This window comes from Abrus precatorius, unplaced genomic scaffold (genome assembly GCF_003935025.1).
Source record: "Abrus precatorius isolate BTA unplaced genomic scaffold, Abrus_2018 Scaffold4, whole genome shotgun sequence".
In the NCBI taxonomy this organism is placed as follows: domain Eukaryota; kingdom Viridiplantae; phylum Streptophyta; class Magnoliopsida; order Fabales; family Fabaceae; genus Abrus; species Abrus precatorius.
In genome coordinates this window covers 11,444,603-11,468,562 of record NW_020874384.1, presented here as the reverse complement: position 1 = coordinate 11,468,562, position 23,960 = coordinate 11,444,603, and the positions used below count along the sequence as shown (strand labels likewise).

At 29.2% G+C, this 23,960-nt stretch overlaps 1 protein-coding gene across 1 annotated transcript; it reads left to right on the top strand.

Moving 5' to 3' along the window:
• Positions 1-7,623: 7,623 nt before the first annotated feature.
• LOC113866119 (chitinase 2-like) lies at positions 7,624-8,514 on the top strand. Its single transcript, XM_027501009.1, has one exon. The coding sequence runs from the start codon at positions 7,624-7,626 to the stop codon at positions 8,512-8,514; it is 891 nt and encodes a 296-aa protein (XP_027356810.1).
• Positions 8,515-23,960: the final 15,446 nt, after the last annotated feature.

The window sequence follows — 23,960 nt, the reverse complement described above, 5'->3', positions numbered from 1 at the left end:
GCGCAATTAAATATGATAACTGAGTTTATTAATAAAGATTTATTGTATACATAAAAATTTAAACCCAATAACTTACTTAAATAATTTTAACTGCTCATGTCATATTAAATATTATTATTAGTATATTATATATAATTATCTTTACCTTTTTCTTCATCTTTAATTTTTTTTAAATTAAGATTTTTAAGCTTGCTAAAGTGGTTTTGTCTTCTCTTTATCTTTTGTGGGACCCAATTAGTGATTTAGGTGACTTGTCAAAAAAGAATTTTCAGTACAACCACACCTAGTTTTCTTATGAATTAAACAATCTTCGTCGTTCTGAAAAAAAGAAGTGGATACGGAGGCCAATCAATACACTCATAAGAGAACAAAGGTACTCGTAAAATGATTGCGTAATAAACCATATAAATTTTATCTATTTTATTATAATAAATAATTTATGCATAAGTCTATTAATATGTTTGAAATAAATAATTTTAAAATAAAAGAACTTTAATTGAAAACATTTTAAAAGTAAACACTTTTTTAAAATAATATATTCTTATCGGCAATATAACATGTATAAAGATAATATTTAAATGAATTATTTTAAGTATTTTTAGCATTATTTTTAATTAAAATTAAAGTTATATATTAGTAATTTCTATAACAAAAATTAATAATAACAAATATTGATAATATTAAATTTTAATTTAAACCGTAAAGTATAACATTAAAATTTGTTACATTTTAATTTTTTATATATGTGTATGATTGTAAGGTATATTATGTGAGAGATAAGAGTGTGTGAAGAGTGTTAGACATTTTTAAATTTAAATAGAAAAGGATAATCATTTTCGGTAATCAACAATTAATAGTGATTTTTGTTTAATCAAGTGTCAATTTAATTTTAATTATATGTTTTATGAGTTTTCATAGATGGAAAAATTTATAATAATTAATTATCTTATTAATTAAGTGATAATTAACATAAATTAGTGTATTATATAACTTATAAATATGTTAGTAAGATAACTTGTTATAAACTAATTTTAGATCGAGATGAATATATAAATTTCATTACTATTTATTTAAGTAATTATTTTTAACTTAAGTTAAGTTAATTCACTTAAACTATTATAATTTGACTTAAACAAAAATATGATATTCAATCTTTTCTCAAATTAGACTTTGTTTACTTAAGTGAATATTAGAATGTTTTGTATGACTTAAACGAATTAACAAGTGTTTAAATGATATTTATCTAGTGAGTCATTTTTTTTTGTAACTTTCATTCAAATAAGAAAAATTATGTGAAGCAGATGCAACCAAATATATGGAGACTGAGAGAAGATTTAAAATGACAATGAATTATCTATCAATATAAAAGTTGATTTTTATAATGAATTGAGATTGTGAAAATGGATGTAAAAATTTTAATTTTAAAAATCATGATTTCATACACAGAATTTGCAAAGAAATCTAAAAAATATAAAATGACATTTAATGTTTTATTAATCTAAAAGTTTGTTTTAATGTTAAATTAAAACTATATCAATACATGTGAATACAAACATTCTTAAAATTATCACTTATCACTTAAATATGAAATATATACAATATTTGTTTGAAAAAGATCCAAATGATATTATTAAATTTTGAAAGTTAAAAGAATAATTTTACAAATTTTACTTGAGGATTAAATCATAAATATATGAAAAAGACTATCACTAAGTTACATGTCAAATATTTGAATTATTTTTAAAAAAAATATATCTAACAATTTAAAAATGTTTACTCATGCTACTTATTTGCTAACTTAGATTAGTTTGAAATTATTAATTATGTTCATTATCTTTTTAATAATGTATATCTATTTTTTAATTTAATATTATTTTAATTTTTTTGTAATTTATTTTTCAATTTAAAAGTTATTTTTCTTTTATCTATAGTTAGAAACTATAAAAAAATATAAGTTGAAAGAATTTAAGGTTAATTTTCGTTTACAGATTATGGTTGCGTTGATAAAAAAATATTTGCAGAGAATAAGATTTTAATAGAAAATTTCAATTAAATTAAATTTGTTAAATTTAAAAATAATCATATAATATATTCTTCAAACATATCATGTTTCAAATACCCTGTTTTGGGCCATCTTATAACGCTTAAACGGTCGTAAGTAGCTGACTGTGTTTAGTTTCGGTTCGAAATGTTCCAAGTTAGAGATTCTGCAACGAAGCGTTTTGGAGCATTATTCATATTCCTATTACCTATAAGCCAACCAACCCACTTCGGAGACTGACCCTAATTGACTCAGACTCAGCCTCTGCCTCGTCCCAACAACATCATCGTTCATCATCATGGTGTTGGCATTCAAACCTCTTTTCTCTCAATTTCTTTCTAATGATTTGTTCCTCCTCAGTAGTACTCTTCTTTTCTTGCGAATATTTTCAGCAAGGTCCATGCCAAAGTTTGCATTTCAAAAAATACCTGGAATTGTATCTGGCTTATGGGTCCCATTATTCAGAATGGAGCTCTTGGATTTATAAATTTACAATTATTTTTGTCTAAATGTACAATTATATTTGTACAATACATGCAGAATGCACCCCACCCCAAAATTATGCTTCTGGATTTGAACTTGGGCTGAGTTGTTTAACTAGTAATGAACATTATATAGTTAAATGAGAGCAAATTAGGTTTTGTTGTGTTCTAAAAACTGTAGCAATGGAATATGGAATGAGGCTTGGTGAAAGAAGATTCTTATTCTTATTATGTTACATTAGAAATTCAAGGTCACTAGCATCTTCAACTTGATTTTTAATGTTCCATTGCCCCTTGTTTATATACTGTTGATCACTTTGTGGGAGCATAACCATGAAAGGATCCATTTAAGCCACCTGTGTACATGTATATTCTAGGAGGGGTATGAATTAACTTTAAATTTGTCTTGTAACATTTATTAGAGTAGGTAGTTATGTATTCAAAATGTAATGTGTAGTTATTAGAATAGGCGGTTACATATTTAGAATATAGTATGTAGAAATTGCAATTTTTTTAAGATTGTGTTATGCAGGAGTTTTTAAAACTCTGGAATAACAACATTTAATTGTTATATTTATGTGTTTTATTAATTACTTAACAGTGTTTTATCAATTAGTTCGACCTCGACCTACAAGATTAAATAAGGGAAAGAATTTCTTAGAAGCCAGTAAAGTTTTTTGCTATAATGGCTTGAGTTTATGACAAAATTGAATCATTAGAAGAGGGGATTGAAGCGTGGGATGCTCACATCACTTTAATGGATGAAAGGACTACAAGAAAATTTAGAAAAACTCTTGTTGAAATGTAAAAATTGGTGATGATACAACAGTAGATGATAAATTATTATTCTGTTACTTTATCTGAAATTGTAGTTTATTTTTTCATTAGAAATCTTATTTTATTTCCGACTAGTTCGTAATAATGTCACTCTTTTTTATGCTTGATGTGCTCAACTATTTTTAAAGATGGAAAGTGTGGAGATGAAGTTGTTGTCAATTATTTGAACATTGTTTACAATTTCACAATGTTACCTGCATTATCATAATTCCTTCTACTTTCTTGACTATATCGTAATAATGTCACTCTTTATAAAGTTTCATGTGCTAACTTATTGGTTGGTAATTGCATAACTCTAATTGAATTGTTATATTTGGCGAAGAGGAAATGTATCAAATGAACTCCTACCGGTTATTTTTAATTATAATTAACCTTTCCTAAAATTAAGTGGACAGGGTATATGAAATTATTTTATTACGACTATAATTTTACAAGTCTAATTTTGTCTACTAGTATCTATGTCCTACCACTCTCTTCTATGAGATCAAAACTCAAAACTCCTCACTAGGTCAAATTTTAACTAATAACTTTCTTTTCAGTTTAATGGGTCACGCACTATAATTTCAATTTCATGCTATATAATTATGTTTGTTTTCCTTTATCACCCTATCTTGTTTCCTTTACTTAACTTCATCAGTCACTTGATTTTCTCTTGTATGCCTCAATAGATGTGAAATGAAGTTATTTGATCACTTGTTTCAAATTTAATAATGTTATATGCATTTCTGTAATTCCTTCTATTTTTCTGACTACCTCGTTATAATGTCACTTTTTCCAATGTTTGATGTTTTTCCTTATTGCCTCATAATTGTTTAAGTTCTAATTGAATTGTCATTTTTGGCAAAATAAAATAAAATTACTCAAATAAACTCTCATAGGGTAGCGTTGATTACACTTAACCTTTTCAAAAATAAGTGATCAAGACACCTAGAACGAGAAATATAAGGGCACATGCTATCTATTTAAATAGTTGAGCCTAGCGAGTTTTAATGCTCACTTCTATCAATCTTCAATTGCAATGAATAATCAAACCAACATAAGTTATTTGAATAATATAGTTTTTCCTATCAAATTTTTATTCTTGTTGTAATGAGAAAATTAGTGTTATTTAGAGCTTAATAGAAAACCTTGTTTTGAAAGGTTATAAAATTATTTTTAAAAGTATCTAAAGAGAAATATAATCTTAAGCCTTTGTAAAATGTATTTGTAAATAAAAGCAAACTATTAAAAATTAACCTTGTAACAATTTCACTTTTTTAAAGTTTTATTTGCTAACATAGTTACGTAACTACATGCATTGAAAAGACATGATTGTGTAATTCTGCTCGTTTTCCTTGGTCACTTGGTTTTCGCTTGTATCTTTGTATTATGCCTCAGTCCATAAAAATAAAGTTATTTAACTGCTTAATTTCAATTTTACTATGTTATCTAACCACTTGATTTCAATTTTACCATGTCATCTACACTATGATAATTCTTTTGATTTTTCTGACTACCCGTAATAATGCCACTATTTTCAATGTTTGATTTGGTTATTATTGAAATATCATTTTTGTAGAAGAGAAAAAAAATTCAAATCAAACTTTACAAGTTAGTGTTAATTACACTTAACATTTTAAAAATATAAGTAAACACGGCACATGAAATAATTTTATTACGATTATAATTTAATAGGTCTCCGATTCCAACTAGTATTTATGTCTTATCACTTTCTTTTCAATTTAATAAGTTACACTATAATTTGAAATAAGACTTGTTCATCCCATATAATCATGCTCATTTATCTTAATCAATTTGGTTGGTAAGTTGGTTTTCTATTGTATAACTACACTGTTTCTATTGGTGGGTAATTGCATGAATTTTAATTGAATTGTTATCTTGAAGAAACAAAAAAAAAAAAAGAATCCAAATGAACTCTTATAGATTAGTATTAATTACATTTAACTTTTTCCAAAAATAAATAGACAAATCGCATTGAAATGATTTTATTATGTATAATTTAAAGAGTCTGATTGTAACTAATATCTATGTTCTATCATTTTCTTTTCAATTTAACGGGTCATTATAATTTAAAATAACATTCTTTTATGTTATATAATTCTACTCATTTTACTTTAATGTTATAAAGGATATGGTTTTTCAATATAAATCATTTCATGGTGAAGTTACATATATGCTATGAATTAAAATAATTAATGATTTTATTAGTAAATAATGTAATTTCTTTTGTCAATAGATTCTTAGTTCCATGCCGTTCATACATCATGAACTAATTTGTTTTCTCGAGTTAGGTGAAAATATTATGAGTTACAAACTTTTTTTCTATACATGTAATGCTATGCATAAAAGAATATTTGAGTAAAACTACAAACTAACAATCACAACTAAAACAATTTATAAACATTTAGACGTTATTTCACCTTAAACCTTTAGTTGTTCTAATTTTTACTTACATAATAACAGTTCAAATTTTAGCGTGTATTGCTAAATGTTATATTAAAATTTCATTTATTAAAATTAAATATATAATTTACATTCAAAAAATTTACATTCCCTAACAACCATTGTTTGAGCTTATGCCATACCCTGGCAATTGTTCTCTTATTAGTATTATTTGTCGGACACTCACATTTAATCAGCCTCATGGTATTAATATGCACACCTATCACACAAAATTTAAATGTGTAGAAATGAAAAATTGTATAATTGCAAATATACAATTAGTGCAATGAGCTGGCACTATATCTTAATCACATTCCAAAGATAATAAAATCTATTAATAAAAGTAATGAAACAAATTTAAATTTCCTAGCAACCATTGTTAGAAATTATGTCACACTTTAGCTTGCACCCTACAGTCAAATATGCTTTCTCAATGTTGTCTGCGGGATACTCATATTTAATCATTCTCATGTTATTAATTATGCAAACTTACTACATAAAATTTAAATGTGTAGAAATGAAAAATTATATAATTATATACATACAATTTTAATGCAATAAGCTGGCACTATTCTTAATCACACGAATCATGTTATTTAATCACATGATCATATTACCTATCGTATGAGAATAAGCAAGCCCACATAATTTGACTGCCATAATATGCATTGTAAATAGTTAAATTATAAATTATTGACCAAAAAAGCGAAAATTAAAATAATTAACATAAATGTCATTATTAAATTAACTGCAATGCATTCCACAACAAAAGTATGAATTTATGCCCCATTGTTAATTAGATATTTTCTTTAAATAGCATGTATGCAATTTGTTCAACAATCTTTATCTATGTTAGTTTGAATGGTAACCGTTTATATTTAAATATCTTTTCCATTCCCTATTATTTTCGCAGCAGTATGCAATAGTTATATAATTTTAATGATTTTAGAAAGAAAATAACGAAATTTTATACTCGTTAATTATTTTTGTTTTACATTTTTTATAAATAAAAAAGCTATTAATTTAATATAAGGAATCGTAAGACCGTTTAATAAACAACACATTTGAAGTCGTTTCATTTACCCTTACTAATATTTATGAGAAAATTTATGTACAATGAAACTCTAATAACGGAATCAATTAGATTTGCCATGGAACTCTATTTTCCAATCAGGTTTTCTGAATAATATATAACAATGATAATAAACTTCAGAATACAATGGCAAACGTAATAAAACAATTTCAAAAATTGTAACAATCCTTGTGTGAACATGAGCGGTGAACCGTGCAAAGAGATAATATTTTTTTGTTATTAATTATTTGTAGTGTTTCATATTCAGTCAATATTCTTTGTTTGTAATATAGAGTTTACGACATGGATGGAGAAAAATAAAACATCATTCTAAGAATGTGTATCTATAATTAATCGAAACAGATAACTATTATCTTAGTCATCATCGCATGACTTTACAAAAATATATATGAAATATGTTGACAGAATAAAATAATTTATCAGATTGATGAATAGGTTATCTCCCCAACTATGGTCTTCATAGTTATCGTCATCCTTCGTTTTAATATTGTAATTTTATATTGTACTACAAAACCTAGCGCACGTGAGAAGCATTTGTCACATGCTTTGCTCATGTAAGACTGTGCATACAAAAATATAAAATAAGTAGTTTTTATTTATAATATAAAATCAATTCTCTGGGTATATAAAAGGGCGCGACTTCAAGAAATTTGGCATTCCCACCACCCACTTCCTCACAAAATTAAGAAGGCAATTTAATCAATTACCTATCAATATAGAGCTTCGAAATGGCTACCAATTCCATTTTTCGAGAATATATTGGTGGCAAGTCATACCCAGATGATTTGAATAATTTTCCTGATATCATCAATTCCAATTTGCAAGAATTCCACTTCATTCTTGCGTTTGCCACAGAGGACTACGATAAGAATGGAAAAGGTACAGGAGTTTTTAAGGCAACTTGGAACGAAAGGTACTTTAGAGCTGAGAAAATTAAGCAATTGAAGGAAAAGTATGAAAAAAAAAGTGTAAAGGTGAAGGTGATAATAAGCATTGGAGGTCGTCTAGTAGGTCGTAAGAATGTGTTTGATCCTGCTGAAAAAGATGTATGGCCTGATAGGGCTAGGAATTCACTCAGAAGGATCATTGATCTCTACAATACCCAAGTCGATTGTAGCTGTGAGGCTATAATTGATGGCATTGATATCAACTATGAGAACATCAAATCCAATAACATTGACTTTGCCCATTGCATAGGGACACTTATAGATGGCCTAAAGAATAAGGATAAAGTGATCAAAGATGTGTCCATTGCTCCTTCACATCCCACTTATTCCCATTACCTTAACTTGTTCCGAGCTCACAAAATGGATATTCATTGGGTTAACTATCAATTCTACGATCAGTTTTTGCCCTCAACGGATGACTTTGTAGAACTCTTTCAACAACTATCAGATGATTACCAAGAAGATAAACTCTTGGCTGGATTCAGCACTGATCCAAATGACAAAGGTATGCTATCACGTGAGGTCTTCTTTGAGGCATGCACCAAGCTCATCGATACTGGATCACTCCACGGTATTTTTGTTTGGAATGCTAATGACTCTGCAGATGCTGATGACCCTTTCTTCTTTGAGATCAAAGCTCAAAAACTCCTCACTGGATCTGATTCCAAGTAACATAATATATCATGTATGTGTGTGCGTGTTTAATTCTTGTCATTTTGTTTTTAGTTTAACGGGTCACAAACTATAATTAAGAGCTAGGCCATTCCACGTGTGCATGTATATGCTAGCCTAGCTGTGTAGTTATAGTTTGCTACAATAATATTCTAAATAAGACCTGTTCATGTTCTGTGTGTGATTCTACTAGTTTCATTTTATCACTGTATTGTGTCTGATACTCAAGTTGTTTCAGTCACTTGTTTTTCTCTTGTATCACTGTAATATGCCTCATTTGTTTGAAATAATGTTGTTTGATCACTTGTCTTCAGTTTCATATACAAGATTATCCATAGTGTATCATTGCATCTACTTTTCTGGCCACCTCATAACAATGTGGCGCTTTCCAAAGTTTAATGTACCCATCAATTGACACTTAAACTGCATACACTTAAAAGACTTGTAATTAATTTGGTAATTCTATTATTTAAACAATTAAAAATTATCGTATATAATTATATTTATTTTCTACAACAAATTTAACCTTTCTTAACACCATTTTTTAGCTGTTAGATAGTAATTAATAACCAGCTAACCAAATATTAAAAATATATTAATGCATGTTTCCAAAAAGAATGAATTTTAACCAAAAAATTAAATATTGAATGCAAGTGAAATCATGTAGTTCAATAAAAATGAAAATCATTCTTAAAAATATCCTAAGCTATGGTAATTTCTACGAGCGTTTCATTAAAGAATGATAACTCAATCTCAAAGATAGACAGAAGTTGATGGGTTATATCATTGAGTTAATTATTAATACTAAGTCCCTATGGAATCAACTCAGGTAATCATCTTCTTTAGTTATTAAGTTGATTTCTCCAATGCCCCAACTACAATAAACATCCTTAACAAATTTTAAACAGTAAAGATTGATTTGTAAATGTTTATTTACATAAAGACCAAATTATACACTTTTTTTTAGTAGAAAGACTAAATTGAACAAATATATCAAGTATATTAATTAAATTTATAATTTAACTTTTTATCCAATATAAATATAATTATTAAGACTTCTGTTTTAAATATTGTTTGAAGGGTAAGTGTATCTGTCGAAAAGTAATAAAGAGTTTTAGATATTGTCCCACAAATATTAATTTTTAATTATTAAGAATTTCTTAATTTAATTGTTTGAGCTTAAAAAATGTGAAATTAAGTAAAAATTAAAATTTAATTATAAAATTAATTAAAAATAAAAACAAATAACACAACACACATCTTAGTTTAACTTATAGGAGAGAAACTTAGGGCATATAGATTTTCTCATTCAATTATTTATGTTATTTTTCTGTTTAACTCTAAATTTAATTTCCTTGTAATCACCAATTATTCATATAAAGACTATTAATACTCAATGATAATGCAATACTAATATTCTTTTTTCTAAATTAATTTCTCTAATGATCATGTAAGACATAAATTAAAGAAAGTATAAAGCATATGTGAACTTGTTAATTTAATAATGATTGGAAGAGAAAGATTGGTTTAGTCTACTTAATCTTTTGTCTTGTTTTATCTTATAGATCTATTAACTAATCGAGGTACAGTCATCTGACGATATAATTGATTAGGATTATAATTATGCGCAATAGGATAAAAGCTAATCACGAACGAAAACCAAATATAGATTTAAACTTCAAAATCCCACAAATTCATGAACAATAGTTCCTATAGCTTTAACTATGGACTTAGTTACTCATGCTAAAGAGAAGAACTAAAATAATCGTAAACAAAGTTATAGAGAAAAGCAAACTAGAAATAGATAATTTCTCAGTCTTCAAGTATGGTAGCTTGAAACTCTAAGTCTCATTAAGAGTATGCCAACGATTTCGTACAAGAGAGATAAGATGAAAGGTGTATCGAAAAGTATAAGACAAGATATCGAACAAGATGCATGAGGTCTCTCTTTAATAGGGTTTAAAAATCCTAAAAGTTCTTCATTAATTAGACTTGCTGCAGATGAGCACAGTTGTGCAAGATCATAAGTACGACTGTGCATGGGCTCGAAGCACTCCTATGCTTAATGATAGGGTCTACACCTGCTGACTGTTGCAAAGCTCTATTTTGCAATCAATTTAGGCCCAAACCACGTTTTAAACTTAATTGTGGCTTTTTTATGCTAAACTGCACAATATACATATAAATCAGTATAAAACCAAATAAAATAAAGGTCAAACATCAATATATGAGCTATAAAAGAAGGCTTAACTATAAACTTATCATATATATGTATATATATATATACTTCACTTGCTATGAATGGTAGTATGTGTTTCCTTTTCTTATTAGGTGTTATGAAATATGCACTATTAATTAATACAATTCTATTCCCCCCTCCAAACCACCCAAGTTTTAAGTAAAGAAAAAATCTAAACATAAAACTTGGTATATTAACTTCTTCCCAAACGAAGCTACCTGTCAAAAAGTAATAAAGAATTCTAAAATAAGTTTTTAGAATATCGTTCCACAAGGATTATTTTCAATTATAAAAAAAATTAATTTAATTGTTTGAACTTAAAGGATGCAAAATTAAATAAAAATAATGATTCAATATAAAAGCAATTAAATAGAATTAAAATAGTACAATATCTAACAATAAACTAATTGAAAAAAATCTAGGGCATATGTTTTCATCTTTACACTTCTTTATGTTCACTTTTAGATTATTTCTAATTCTAATTTTTTTTTATGATTGTCAACCACTCATACTAAATCTATTAACACCTAATGATTATGCGATATTAACATTCTTTTCCCTAAACTATGATCCTCAACGTCAGGTAAGGTAAAAGGAAGAGAAAACATAAAAAGTTTATAAGTTATTAATTTAATAACGATTGAAAGAAAAAAAAAACTAAACTTAGTCTATTTAATCCTTTATCTCGTTTAAGCCTATAGATCCAATCCAAAACAGAAACACAAAATTATCATAAATCATAAATATTTCATAGAGTCATGCAAAGTATCCACCATAATTCTAACTATGGATTTAGCTAGACATAATATAAAAGAGAACCAAAATAATACAAAACAAATCTATAAACTCGAAAAGTAAATGTAAACTAGAGAAATCTCCCATGAGAAAGATGAGAAGATGATAAATAATATATATACAATACACATAACATGAAACAATCAACACTTTTAACGAATTAGATTTTTTAACAAAAAAATGACTTATTTAAAACACTTTTACGAATTATATGACTAAAAAAAAGTGAAACACGAAATCAAAACTTACATAAGATAAAAAGAATTAATTTGCTCCTAAGAAATATAATTATTTGTTTTAATTAATAATAGAAACATGTTTATTAGTATGATATTTTTTTTTTCATTTCAGTGCATTTTATAAGTATTATGTCAAACCGTACAAATAAAAAGAAGAGAAACACATTGCTAGATAACTTTATTTCACATCAGTTGATGGATATAAGAGAAAATCAAATGACCAATTAAGTTGAGTAATAGAAATAAAGTAGAAAGATAAAGAAAGACAAATATAATTATGATATATAAATTACTCTTTGTTATCTCATTTGAAAAATAATTGTGATATATAAAAACTTTGAAAATTGAAGCATTAGAGATATCTTAACCTGAGTGATTGCTCTCAATTGAAAAAAACTCCCTAATTCCATTTCCAACCTCTATAATCTCTAGACTTTAATCTTTGACGGCTGTGACGCACTTCAAGAGTTACCTAGAAACTTGAGGAACCTTATCAACCTTCGACTTTTGATTATTATTGCACAAATCACAAATCTCTGCTTTATAGATATAAGGTTCTTTAGATCTCTTCAAATTTTAATAATTTCTAGTTGTGATAATTTAGAAGGCATACCATGTGATTTATCACATTTGCTTTCTTTGAAGAAGCTGCTAATTGTAAACTGTCAAAAGCTAGTTCGTTTTGAAGACAAAGTTGAAAGAATGAAGGAAGAGGAAAGCAAAGTGAAGTTGCCAAGGATATGAATCTTCAAATATTTGTTATTCTTTGGATTGCCATGTTGATCAACTTACACAATTAGCTTCAAAGATTTGCCAAGACTTTACAAATAATTTATATTTGTGAAACAAGTTTAACAACATTGTTGTTGGCAACAAAAGGGCAATATGGCAACATACAATCTCTCTAAGTTTTTGTATATACTGCAACATGCAAATGAAATATTACAAGGTTTATATAGGCAAAGCATTTGCCTTTTCATATCCAAAATACACATCATGACACCTAATATTAGTTTTACCACCCTATGCTACCTACTCTTAGTTTTGCCACCCCATGCTTAAAAACAATAATTATATTCTAGGAATACTAAACAACAAAAGACGAATAACTAAGCATTTGAAGTTTGCAACAAATTTTCCCCATAAACTTAAATGTTTTTCTCATCTCTCATTCCGATTCTTGCAATTCTCTAGCAAAATGGTCGGCAGTGGCTTGGTGAACATATCTGCAGCTTGAGCTCGGCTCTCTACATGCTCTAGTTCGATCTTTCCTTCTTTAACTTGCTCCCGGATGAAATGAAATCGGATGTCAATGTGCTTGCTTCTTCCGTGATTGACCGGGTTCTTCGCCAATTCGATTGTTGACTGGTTGTCAACTTAGATCACAGTCCCTTCGTCTTGGATCACACCCAAATGCCTTAGAAGATTTGAAACCTAGACTGCATGACAAACACTCCAAGAGGCTGCAACATACTCGGCTTTGCAGGTTGATAGAGTTACAATGGGCTGCTTCTTTGATAACCAAGTGAAAGCCATATTTTCGAGTAGGAACACATACCCCGAAGTGCTCTTCTAATCATCCACATCTCCACACCAGTCGTTGTCTAAGTATCCCACTAGTTGGTAGTCATCTGACTTTGAATAATAAAGACCGAGTGACAGGGTTCCTCGAACGTACCTCAAAATTCTTTTTAGCACCTTCCAGTACGTGTAGCTCAGATCCTCCATGTATCTGCTTGATATCCCGACACTCAGCATCAAGTCGGGCCTAGTACTTGTAAGATACTTCAGACTTCCAATTAAACTCTGATATCTCCCGGGATCAGCTCGTTCTCCTCCATCAAACTTTGAGAGTTTTGTGCCCAGTTCCATTAGAGTTGAAACCGGGTTATAGTCCTCCATTTTAAACTTCTTCAAAATATCAAGCGCATACCTTTCTTGGGATATAAAGATCCCATCTTCTGACTACTTCACTTCTAGGCCAAGAAAATATTTCATCAGACCCGAGTCTGTCATCTCGAACTCCTTTCTCATTACCTTTTTGAACTCCTGAATCAGCTTTGCATTGCTTCCTGTGAATATGAGGTCGTCAACGTAGAGAGCAACAACCATGATATCCCTTTCTGATTTCTTTGTGTAGAGGGCATGCTCGTATGGGCATTGTTCGTACCCATTCTGTTTGAAATAGCTATTGATCATTTCATTCTAAGCTCGAGGAGCCTGCTTCAGCCCATAGAGGGCCTTCTTCATGTACTCGAGCGGTTGCTTGACGTATACTTCTTCCTTCAACACTCCATTTAAAAATGCCGAATTCAGATCCATCTGCTGAATCAACCATTGGTTATGAGCAGCTAAAGAGATTAGAAGTCGGATTGACTCCATTCTCGTGACAGGGGAAAATACTTCATCATAATCAATCCCCTCTTTCTGTCTATAGCCTTTCACCACTAGTCGAGCTTTATAGCGCTCAACCTCTCCCTCAACATTCATCTTCTTCTTATATACCCATTTCACCCCAATGGGTCGAGCTCTTTCAGAAAGATCGATCAGCTCCCAAGTTTTGTTGCGTTTTATTACCTCGATTTCTTCATCCATCGCTGATCTCCATTTCTTGTCTTGTACAGCTTTCTCAAAATTCAAATCTTTTGAGTCAGCCTGGAGACATACAACATGGACTTCATTTGTAGTGTCGTATATCTCCTGCAGACTCCTCATTCTGGGTTGTTGCGACTCAGATTCATCTTCTGAAAGCTCGGTGGTTGTTGATATCAGAGGCATAGCAACCTCTGAGCTTGTTTCTTCCTCAATCGGGTTACTCTAGTTCCATGCCTTTGATTCTTCTACCTGGACATCTCGACTCACCACCAATTTCTGGTTGATAGGATCAAATAGCTTATAGGCTTTGGTTTTCTCATCATACCTGATGAATATGTACTTCCTGCTTTGATCCTCCAACTTCGTTCTCTACTGACTCGGTACTTACCCATAGGCAACACTATCAAACACCTTCAAATGGGAGACACTTGGCTTTTTACCACTCTAGACTTCCTGCGGCGTTTTCTCCCCCAACTTGGCATGTGGGCATCTATTTTGGACATAGACTGTACACTGTACTACTTCTGCCCAGAACTTCTTCGGCAAGCTCTTGCCTTTTAACATTGATCGAACCATATCGAGAATAGTTTAGTTCTTTCATTCAGCCACACCATTTTGCTACGGAGAATATGGGGCTGTCAAGAATTTCCTGACCCCATATTCCTTGCAGTATCTCGTGAACTCAATAGAAGTGAACTCACCTCCTCTGTTAGATCGGACTACTTTGATGACTTTGCCTGTTTCCTTCTTCACCATCACTCTAAATTTTTTGAAAGTTTCAAACACCTCGGACTTCTCCTTCAAAAAGTATACCCAGGTTTTCCTTGAGAAATCATCAATGAAAGAGACAAAGTATCTCTTACCACTGAATGACTTTGGAGTTATCGGTCCATATAGATCGGTATGGATTAGTCCGAGTTGCTCCTTTGCTCGGTACTTGGAGCTTCTTGGGAATGAAGTCCTCGCATGCTTCCCAATGACACACTCTTCACAAAATCTTTTTTCAAACTCCATGTTAGGTAGTCTGAGCACCATTTCCTTCTTCACCAACTCAGTCAATCCACCGAAGTGAAGATGACCAAATCGGAGATGCCATGTCATGGCTTCATCTTCCACATTAAGCTTCATACACTTATCTTGAACTATTTTCAACTCAAGTTTGTACATTCAATTCTTCTTCATTTCTACTCAGGCAATAAGCCTCCCAAGCTTGTCCTTCAGTTGTAGTTCTCGGTCTTTCATTAAAACCGAGTAACCCTTCTACATTAGTTGTCTCATGCTCAGTATGTTGCTTCTGAGGTCAGGTATGTAATATACGTCTCTGATTTCTCTAACTCGTCTGTTCCTCTGCTGATACCAGATCGTTCCTCAGCCTTTGACAGCTACTTTTGAAGCATCACCAAAAGAGACAAATCCAGACTCCACCTTTGAGAGCTCTTTGAATAAGCGCTCATCACCACACATGTGATTGCTTGCGCTAGTGTCCAAGTACCAAACCAAGTAATCAGAACAGCTCAGTTTGCCCTCGGTTTCTGGGATATTCGTCACCATTAGCAACCCCTTGTCCTCCTCCTCAACAAGGAAGTTGGTTGGCTCATCCTTTTTCTTTTCAGCTCTGCAATCTTTTGAAATGTGACCCTGTTTTCCACAGTTGTAGCATTTGATTGAATAGTAGTCCTTGGCAACATGACCATGCTTCCCGCAGTTGTAGCATTCAATATTGTTGTTGGTGTTTGTTCGGCCACCTCTCCCCCGAGCCTGGCCTCAGCCACGCCAGTTCTGTTGACCGAGTTGTTCATTTCCATGTCCTCCTCTTCCTCTACCTCCTTGACCTCTACCCCTGGTGCTCTGAGCATAGAGCATGTTCTCCTCTCTGATCATTGCCTTTGCCTGGAGAGCCTGTTCCAGGGACTCCCCCTTCTTTTTCTTTCTTCTCTGCTCATGCGCCGCCAAGGACTCAGCAAGCTCTTCGACATTGAGTGTTGACAAGTCCTTGGACTCCTCGATTGCACACACAATATTCTCGAAGTCATCTGTCAATAACCTCAATATCTTCTCCATAACTCGGCTTGAGGAAAGATTCTCTCCATTCCTGTTCAGTTTGTTCACCATGGTCTCTACCCGAGTGATGAACTTGGATACTCCTTCGAACTCTTTCATTCTCATGTTTTCCAGCTCGCCCTTAAGGGTTTGAAGTCGAACTTGCTTCACACGTTCATCTCCCTAATTTGCTTTCTCGAGTATATCCCACGCCTCTTTTGAAGATTTAGCATTAACTATCTTCTCAAAGCCTGACTCGTCGACAGCTCGGTATAACAAGTATAGAGCCGCCTTGTCCTTTGCTCGAACAGCCTTCAATGCATTCAGCTAGGCATTTAAATACCTCTCGATGGTCACTGGTTCCTCGTGCCCATTCTCGACCACATCCCAGTTGTCTTGGGAGCCGAGAAGGGCCTCTATTTGCACCTTCCAGTTATCGTAGTTGACACCTTTAGTCAACTTAGGTAGTGGAATGCCATTAGTTAAACTTGTTGTCTCTCTCAAGTGTATACGCTCGACTCACACACCTCACAAGGCTTCTCGGACACTCTTCCCTTTGCTTGGGTACACCGCAACACTCTCTTGCAAGTCAACTCACACACTCACCTCACGTACACAAGCTCTGATACCAATCTGTTGGCAACAAGAGGGTAATATGGCAGCACACAATCTCTCTAAGTTTTTGTATATACTGCAACATGCAAATGAAATATTAGAAGGTTTATATAGGCAAGGCATTTGCCTTTTCATATTCAAAATACACATCATGACACCTAATATTAGCTTTGCCACCCTATGTACCTACTCTTAGTTTTGCCACCCATACTTAAAAACAATAATTATATTCTAGGAATACTAAACAACAAAAAAAGAACAACTAAGTATTTGAAGTTTACAATAATTGTCAGAATGGCTTTCAAATGCAACATCACTTAACAGGCTTTACATTAAAGATTGTGAAGAGTTGTTGTCAGTGCATGGGAATATGAATCACTATTGTAGCCTTTAAAAGTTAAAAATAAATGGTTGCCCAAATCTGCGTGAAAGGTACAAAAGGGATGATTGTTCCAAATGTCTATTTAAGTTTCTTCTAATTTTCTTCATCCATTTTATATCTTTATTCTTCACTTTATATCTCTCTTTAATCGTATTGTTTTTCTATGTTGATAAAAAGAAATAATCATGTTTTTCTAACCTATTCAGTATTTGAGACATCTTAGTTGGTAACTTTCAATATGCATTATGTTTTCATAATTGCTAAATAAAAAGTCTTTATCTTTTTTCATTGTTCCTTAGTTTCTAATAATTAAGAATTATTAAATTTTTAATACCATATAAGATGAACGAAACAAGAAGTCAACAACAAAAGAATATGATGGAAGTTCCTTTTAGCTTTTAATTTTTTTCCCTTTCATATATATATATATATATAAAAGTATGTGCAAAATCACTTTCCTAATTATGTATTAATTAAATCTTTATATTCAAACTCATTGATTCATGTTATAAGATTAAACTGAGAATAAGTATGCTTATATTAAAAAAAATTGTACCAACAACTTTTATAAAATATCTAACTCTTTATGTTTACATATGTAATTGTTCTTTTTGTTTTTTTTAAAAAACTTATCTATTTTTTATATTAAAAATAAATAAATAAACAAAAAAATCTTCTTTCTTAAACATTATTGTTATTGTAATATGTTGAGTTAAGAAGAAAATTTATAAAATAATAAAATGTTAATAAGAAGGCAAGAAATTTTTTCAAAAAAATAAATTCCTTCATAAAAAATTTGTTAAAGGAATTTTCTATAAAAGAGATAAATATGATAAATAGAAAACAAAAATAAAGAAATTCCTTCATAAAGAAATTAAACATAAGAGAATTGAAGAACAATTAAAGTCACCAAAAATGTAAAAATTAATAAAAGATTTTTAAGAAAAAATTGAAAAAAATTTATAAAACAAATCTTGCGGCCTTCTATTATAGAAAACAACATGAAATAAGCCTTCCTTATGAAAACATTTTTAATGAGAAAGATATTCCAACGAAAGCAAAACCATACAAATGAATAAGGAACAGATTAAGTTCTGCAAGCAAGGAATTCAATAATTTCTTGATAAAGGATTAATTAGACCATCAAAATTACTTTAGAGTTGTACAAAGTTTTATATTAGCAAAGCTTCAGAATAAGAAAGAAGAGCTCCAAGATTAGTTACAAATTATAAGCCACTGAACAAAATATTAAAATGGATCAAATATCATTTACCAAATAAACAAGATTTAATTAAAAGACTAACCAAATCCAATATATTTTCAAAGTTTGACATGAAGTCTGGATATTATCAAATATCTGTTAAGGAAAAAGATAGATATAAAATTGCATTCGTAGTTCCTTTTGGACATTGTGAGTAGGATGTAATGCTCTAAGGTCTCAAGAATGCGCCCAATGAATTTCAAGAAATAATGAACAATATATTTTACCCATATATTTAATTTTCTATAGTAAACCTAGATGATATTCTCATCTTTTCAAAGGGGATAAATCAACACATTCAACACCTCAATAAATTCATAGAATTAATTAAACAGAATGTGTAGTAGTATCAGCCAAAAAGATGAGTATATTTCAAACAAAAATAAAATTTCTTGGATATGATATTTATCAAGAAAACTTTACGCCAATACAAAGCTCATTAGAATTTGCAGATAAATTCCTTAATAAAATTAAAGACAAAAATAATTACAGAGATTTCTAGGGTGTTTAAATTACATATTAGATTTTCTGCCAAATATAAGAATAATATGTGTGTCTTTATATGATGAAGATGATAGTCAAAACTATTCCTTGTCTAGTAATTCTAGATCCAAATGGCCCCTTAGTAGTTGAAACAGATGCATTAGAACTTCATTATGGTGGAGTTCTTAAGCAGATACATTCTCAATCTTTAAAAGAGCAATTTGTTAGGTATCATTCATGTATCTAGCATCTTACACAACAAAAATATTCTACTATTAAAAAAGAGATTTTCAATCATTTTATTTGTGCATAAATTTCAAAAGGATTTGTTCAATAGATTTTTTTTTATAAAAACAGATTGCAAGGCAGCCCACAAGTTTCACAAAAGGATGTTAAAAACATTATTTCAAAACATATTTTTGCAAGATGACAAGCTTTATTAGTAAACTTTGATTTTGATAACCAACATATCAAAGGAGAAAAGAATATACTACCAGATTTTCTTGCTAAAGAATTTTTGCAGGAAAAGCAATGTTCAGAATGACAAAAGACCTATATGATCCACCCTTACCTACAAAATCAGATCCTACAAAAAGACCTCAACAAACAATGAGCCAGATAATTAAGACAAACCTACACAAAATCAAAATAGTCCAATTCAAATTTCAAACAGATTCACCCCTCTAGCACCAGATACTGCAAAAAAGAAACAAAATCAAAAGGCACTTACCAAGAAAAAGATTTTACAATACTGCTAATGGTAATGAACCAGAATGGTTTAGTTTACCATAACATAAAATACCAAAGAAAATATTTTCAGAAGGGTTCCATTTTCTACCAGTTTCTCATGCAAAAAAGAGACAATATTATGAATTAATTTTATTAGACACACAGTCTATAGAACTAACTCAACAACAAGATTCTAAGACAGGGAAGACAACATTTTCAAAAATAAAAATATTAAAAATTTTGACAATACGGGATTGGTAACAATCTTAGTATCAATTAAAGAGCTTTACAATACAATATTAGCCGCAACAATATAAATATTTTGATTACATTGATGCTTGGAACAACATGTTGTTTATGCAACCAGCTATGCACTCTTGGTTCATCTAGTTTAGTAAGGGAATCTCATTAAAATTTTCAAAATGGTTTATCTAGTGATTCCTAGAATTTGGACCTGTTCAGTCTATTTTTCCCAAAGAGATTCTTATTAACTTCCAGTATTTTATATTGAAGACCAACTTTGAAGAGGACTATAAGCTTATCTCTTTTGTGGCAAGTCAGGAAATTACTTGGATTACCATGTGGGAGTATGATTCAGCCAAATTGGTAAAAAAAATCAAGTGTACAATACCTGGTAAGAGTAATCAAAGTCAAATGATAGAAAAATTTAACCTAACCCTAATTACTAAGCCAAAAATTGATCAATGGCTACAACGTTCAAGGATCAGCCAAGAAAGCCTAACAACAACATCAACTACTGTATCTGTCAATAAGCAATCTTTGTTTTTTACAAAACAAATCAAGGATGATGGCAACATTGTCTTCAGTAGGAACTAAAATAGAGTTCAATAAAATTTTACAAGATATAGCTTCAACATCCTCCCAAGCCTTCAAAGATGAAGGTGAAGAAGAGGTTCAAAGCATTCTAGATCCTGATGACTTTTTCAACAATGGAGATGACTGTCAAACAATTTTCTCCTCTCTACAGTAAACTCCAATGCCAATAACATATATCAAAGGAGGCCTGACAAATTACAAAGGCAGACCAAGAGAATCTATAAAAAAAAAAATCTAATAATAATACAATAAATATTAGACAAAGAAGTAGAGAAAATGTAGACAAAGCAGCAAAGAGAATCTAGACAAAAAAACAGAAAAAATCTATCATAAAATAACCTATCAATAATACAAAGGAAAATGACAAGAAAACAAACTGGCAACAGTAAAAAATATGTAATAAATTAAAAGAGCATCTTGCAATAGTATTTACAATTATTGTAGTGTACTTTTTTGGATTATAAATCCATGTTTTAAGTTGTGTTAGTGACATTAAGAAAAGGAGAAGAGAAAACCCTTTTCGAAACAAGCCCTGTCTTGTAATATTTACTTTTTGAAATTTAAAACCTTCTATATTTAGTCTTTTGTACAAAGATTATATCAGCTTGCAAAATCAAAATAAAAGTTATACAAAATCTTGCCAAGAATCAGATTTCTTATTCTATAACTACTTTATAGTATAAATGTTTTTATTCTATCCCCTATTTGCTTTCTATTTTCACTTTATTATTTGAGTATATATATATATATATATATATATATATATATATATATATATATATATATATATATATCTTCCTCTCCATCTTCTATATCTTCCTCCCTAATATTAATTGTTGTATTTTTAAAACTAGCACTAATTTATATATATTTACCTGGTTACATTCTTTCTAGTATTATAACTAAATATTAGTAACTTGATATAGTTTGAAGGATAAAACATGATATACAAATTTGTGACATAAACATTCTATTTTTAAAAAAGAATTATCTTATTATAAAAAAAGAAAATATTAAATAATTTTTTTTTCATTATAATGTTTTATACACACACATTTATATATATATATATATATATATATATATATATAATCAATTTAATAAGTCACTCACTAAATATCTTATGTAAAATATAATTCTAACTTTAATATTTATTATTATATAATAGAAAAGAATTAGTATTTTAAATAATTATTTTAACATAAGAATGTATATTAAAAATTTATATATTGTAAATTTTTATTACAAAAATTGATACACTAAGCACCAAATTGTTAGAGTTATATATATTAAAAAAACTGAAAAGAAATAACAACCCTTATATAATTCAATCTAACAATTAAAACTAAAAAAGCAATATTAGATTATAATTACACTAAATGTAAAATCATTTATTCTATTCCATTTTATGATTAATTATCTATTTATTATGTATTAATTCACCCAATCAATTTACCATGTCTTAGAATTGATAATAAAATATCATCTTTCATTTATATACCTTTATTAGATATCTACAAGTAGAAAAAATTATAACATGAAATGAAATTATTTATTTATTTCAAAGATTTGAGTCATAACTTCCTCAATTTTTTATAGAAAAATTATTTAAAAAATAAAAAATACACAAATAGACCTATTACCTAATTATTTACCTAAATAAACTCCTCACTGTAGCATGTTTTTGCCAGTCAGAATTCGATTTCTAGTGAAACCAATTATGACTGGGTTTTTTTTTTTAATTTTGTTTTATGTTTTTATATAATAAAATAAATATTATTATTTAAATTATATTCATATATTTATATTTTATTAAAATAAATATTTATAATATGTTATTCTAATAAATATTTATAAATATTTTGTTAATTATATATAAAAAAATAAGTTTTACTATTTAAATTATGTTTATATTTTTATATTATTTGAAAATGAATAAAAATAAAAATAATATTTATTTTACATGTTTATTAAATTTATTTTACATATTTAAGATAATAAATAATATTTTTAGAAAACAATAATAATTATATTTTTTAAAAATAATTAAAATAATTGAATAATAAGTAAATTATTTTAGATAATTCTTAAAACTAATTAAAATATTTAAATAATAAGTAATTTTAGATAGGAATGTTAATGCTTAAGTTATTTATACTTAAAGAATAATAATTATATATTTTTTAAAATTAAATAAATATATTAAATATTATTCTGTTTATTTATTTATTTAAATATGTTATTTTGAGTTAATATTTTTAAATATTAGTATGATAAAATGATATTTTGAATAAAAATTTTAGTTTAATTAAATTAGTTTTTTTTAAATTATATTATGTAATATTATAATTTTTAATAAATTTTATTTTAGAATAAAAAAATTATTTTTAAAAAGTAAATAAAATATTAAATTATAAGTTAATTATTTATACTTGAGACAAATATTTTAAAATTAACGTTTTTATATTACTAAGGTAACATTGACGAAGATAAAGCGCATTAATAAAGATGATAACAAATTCATAACAACATTAATAATTAACTATCTCCGTAATGATGACCAGTTCCACAATGAAGGCGACGTCTGTGACGTGGTAAGTTTCGTCGCTGTGGTTGTTACTTTGAGATTTCAGGACGAACTTGTAAAGGATTTAGATCATCATGACGGTCTAGTTATTGGAATGCATTTGATGAATTATCAGGTTTATTAGCAAAATCCGGTTAGTAAAGAGACTGTATATAAGTTTGTGCTGAAGATGGAGTTGTAAAATCAATTCCAAATAAGTTTATAAAAAAATTCTCCAATGTTGATGCAAATGAATGTCTTATGTTAATTATGTTTGCTTCTGGCGTAATGTTCGGAGAAATTGATGCAATCTCATGATACGACGGTGTGGAAGTCGTTCTGATTTCAAATGTGTTAGTAATCCTTAGTTGTTGGTCGCTCCTCCTTGGATCAGTAGTAGTGGTGGCACAGATAGGAAATAGATGGAATTGACAATGTACCATTTCATGTATTCTTGTGTGTGATATAATGTGCTTTGCATTAGATGACCCGTTATTGTCAACTCACGTTTGTTGTTCCACATCTCGATACATTGAGTATGTCTTGTAACCTAATTTTCATCTTGTCTTCCTCTCATGTCAATTTTGTGGAAGTCATTCAAATTATTCGGTGGAGAACGGACTTCTTGGAAGAGACGAAACGGTAATTTGACTCTATTTGTTTGG

Excerpts from the sequence above, each read along its gene's own strand:
- LOC113866119 (XM_027501009.1), top strand. The coding sequence starts at position 7,624 with ATGGCTACCAATTCCATTTTTCGAGAATATATTGGTGGCAAGTCATAC.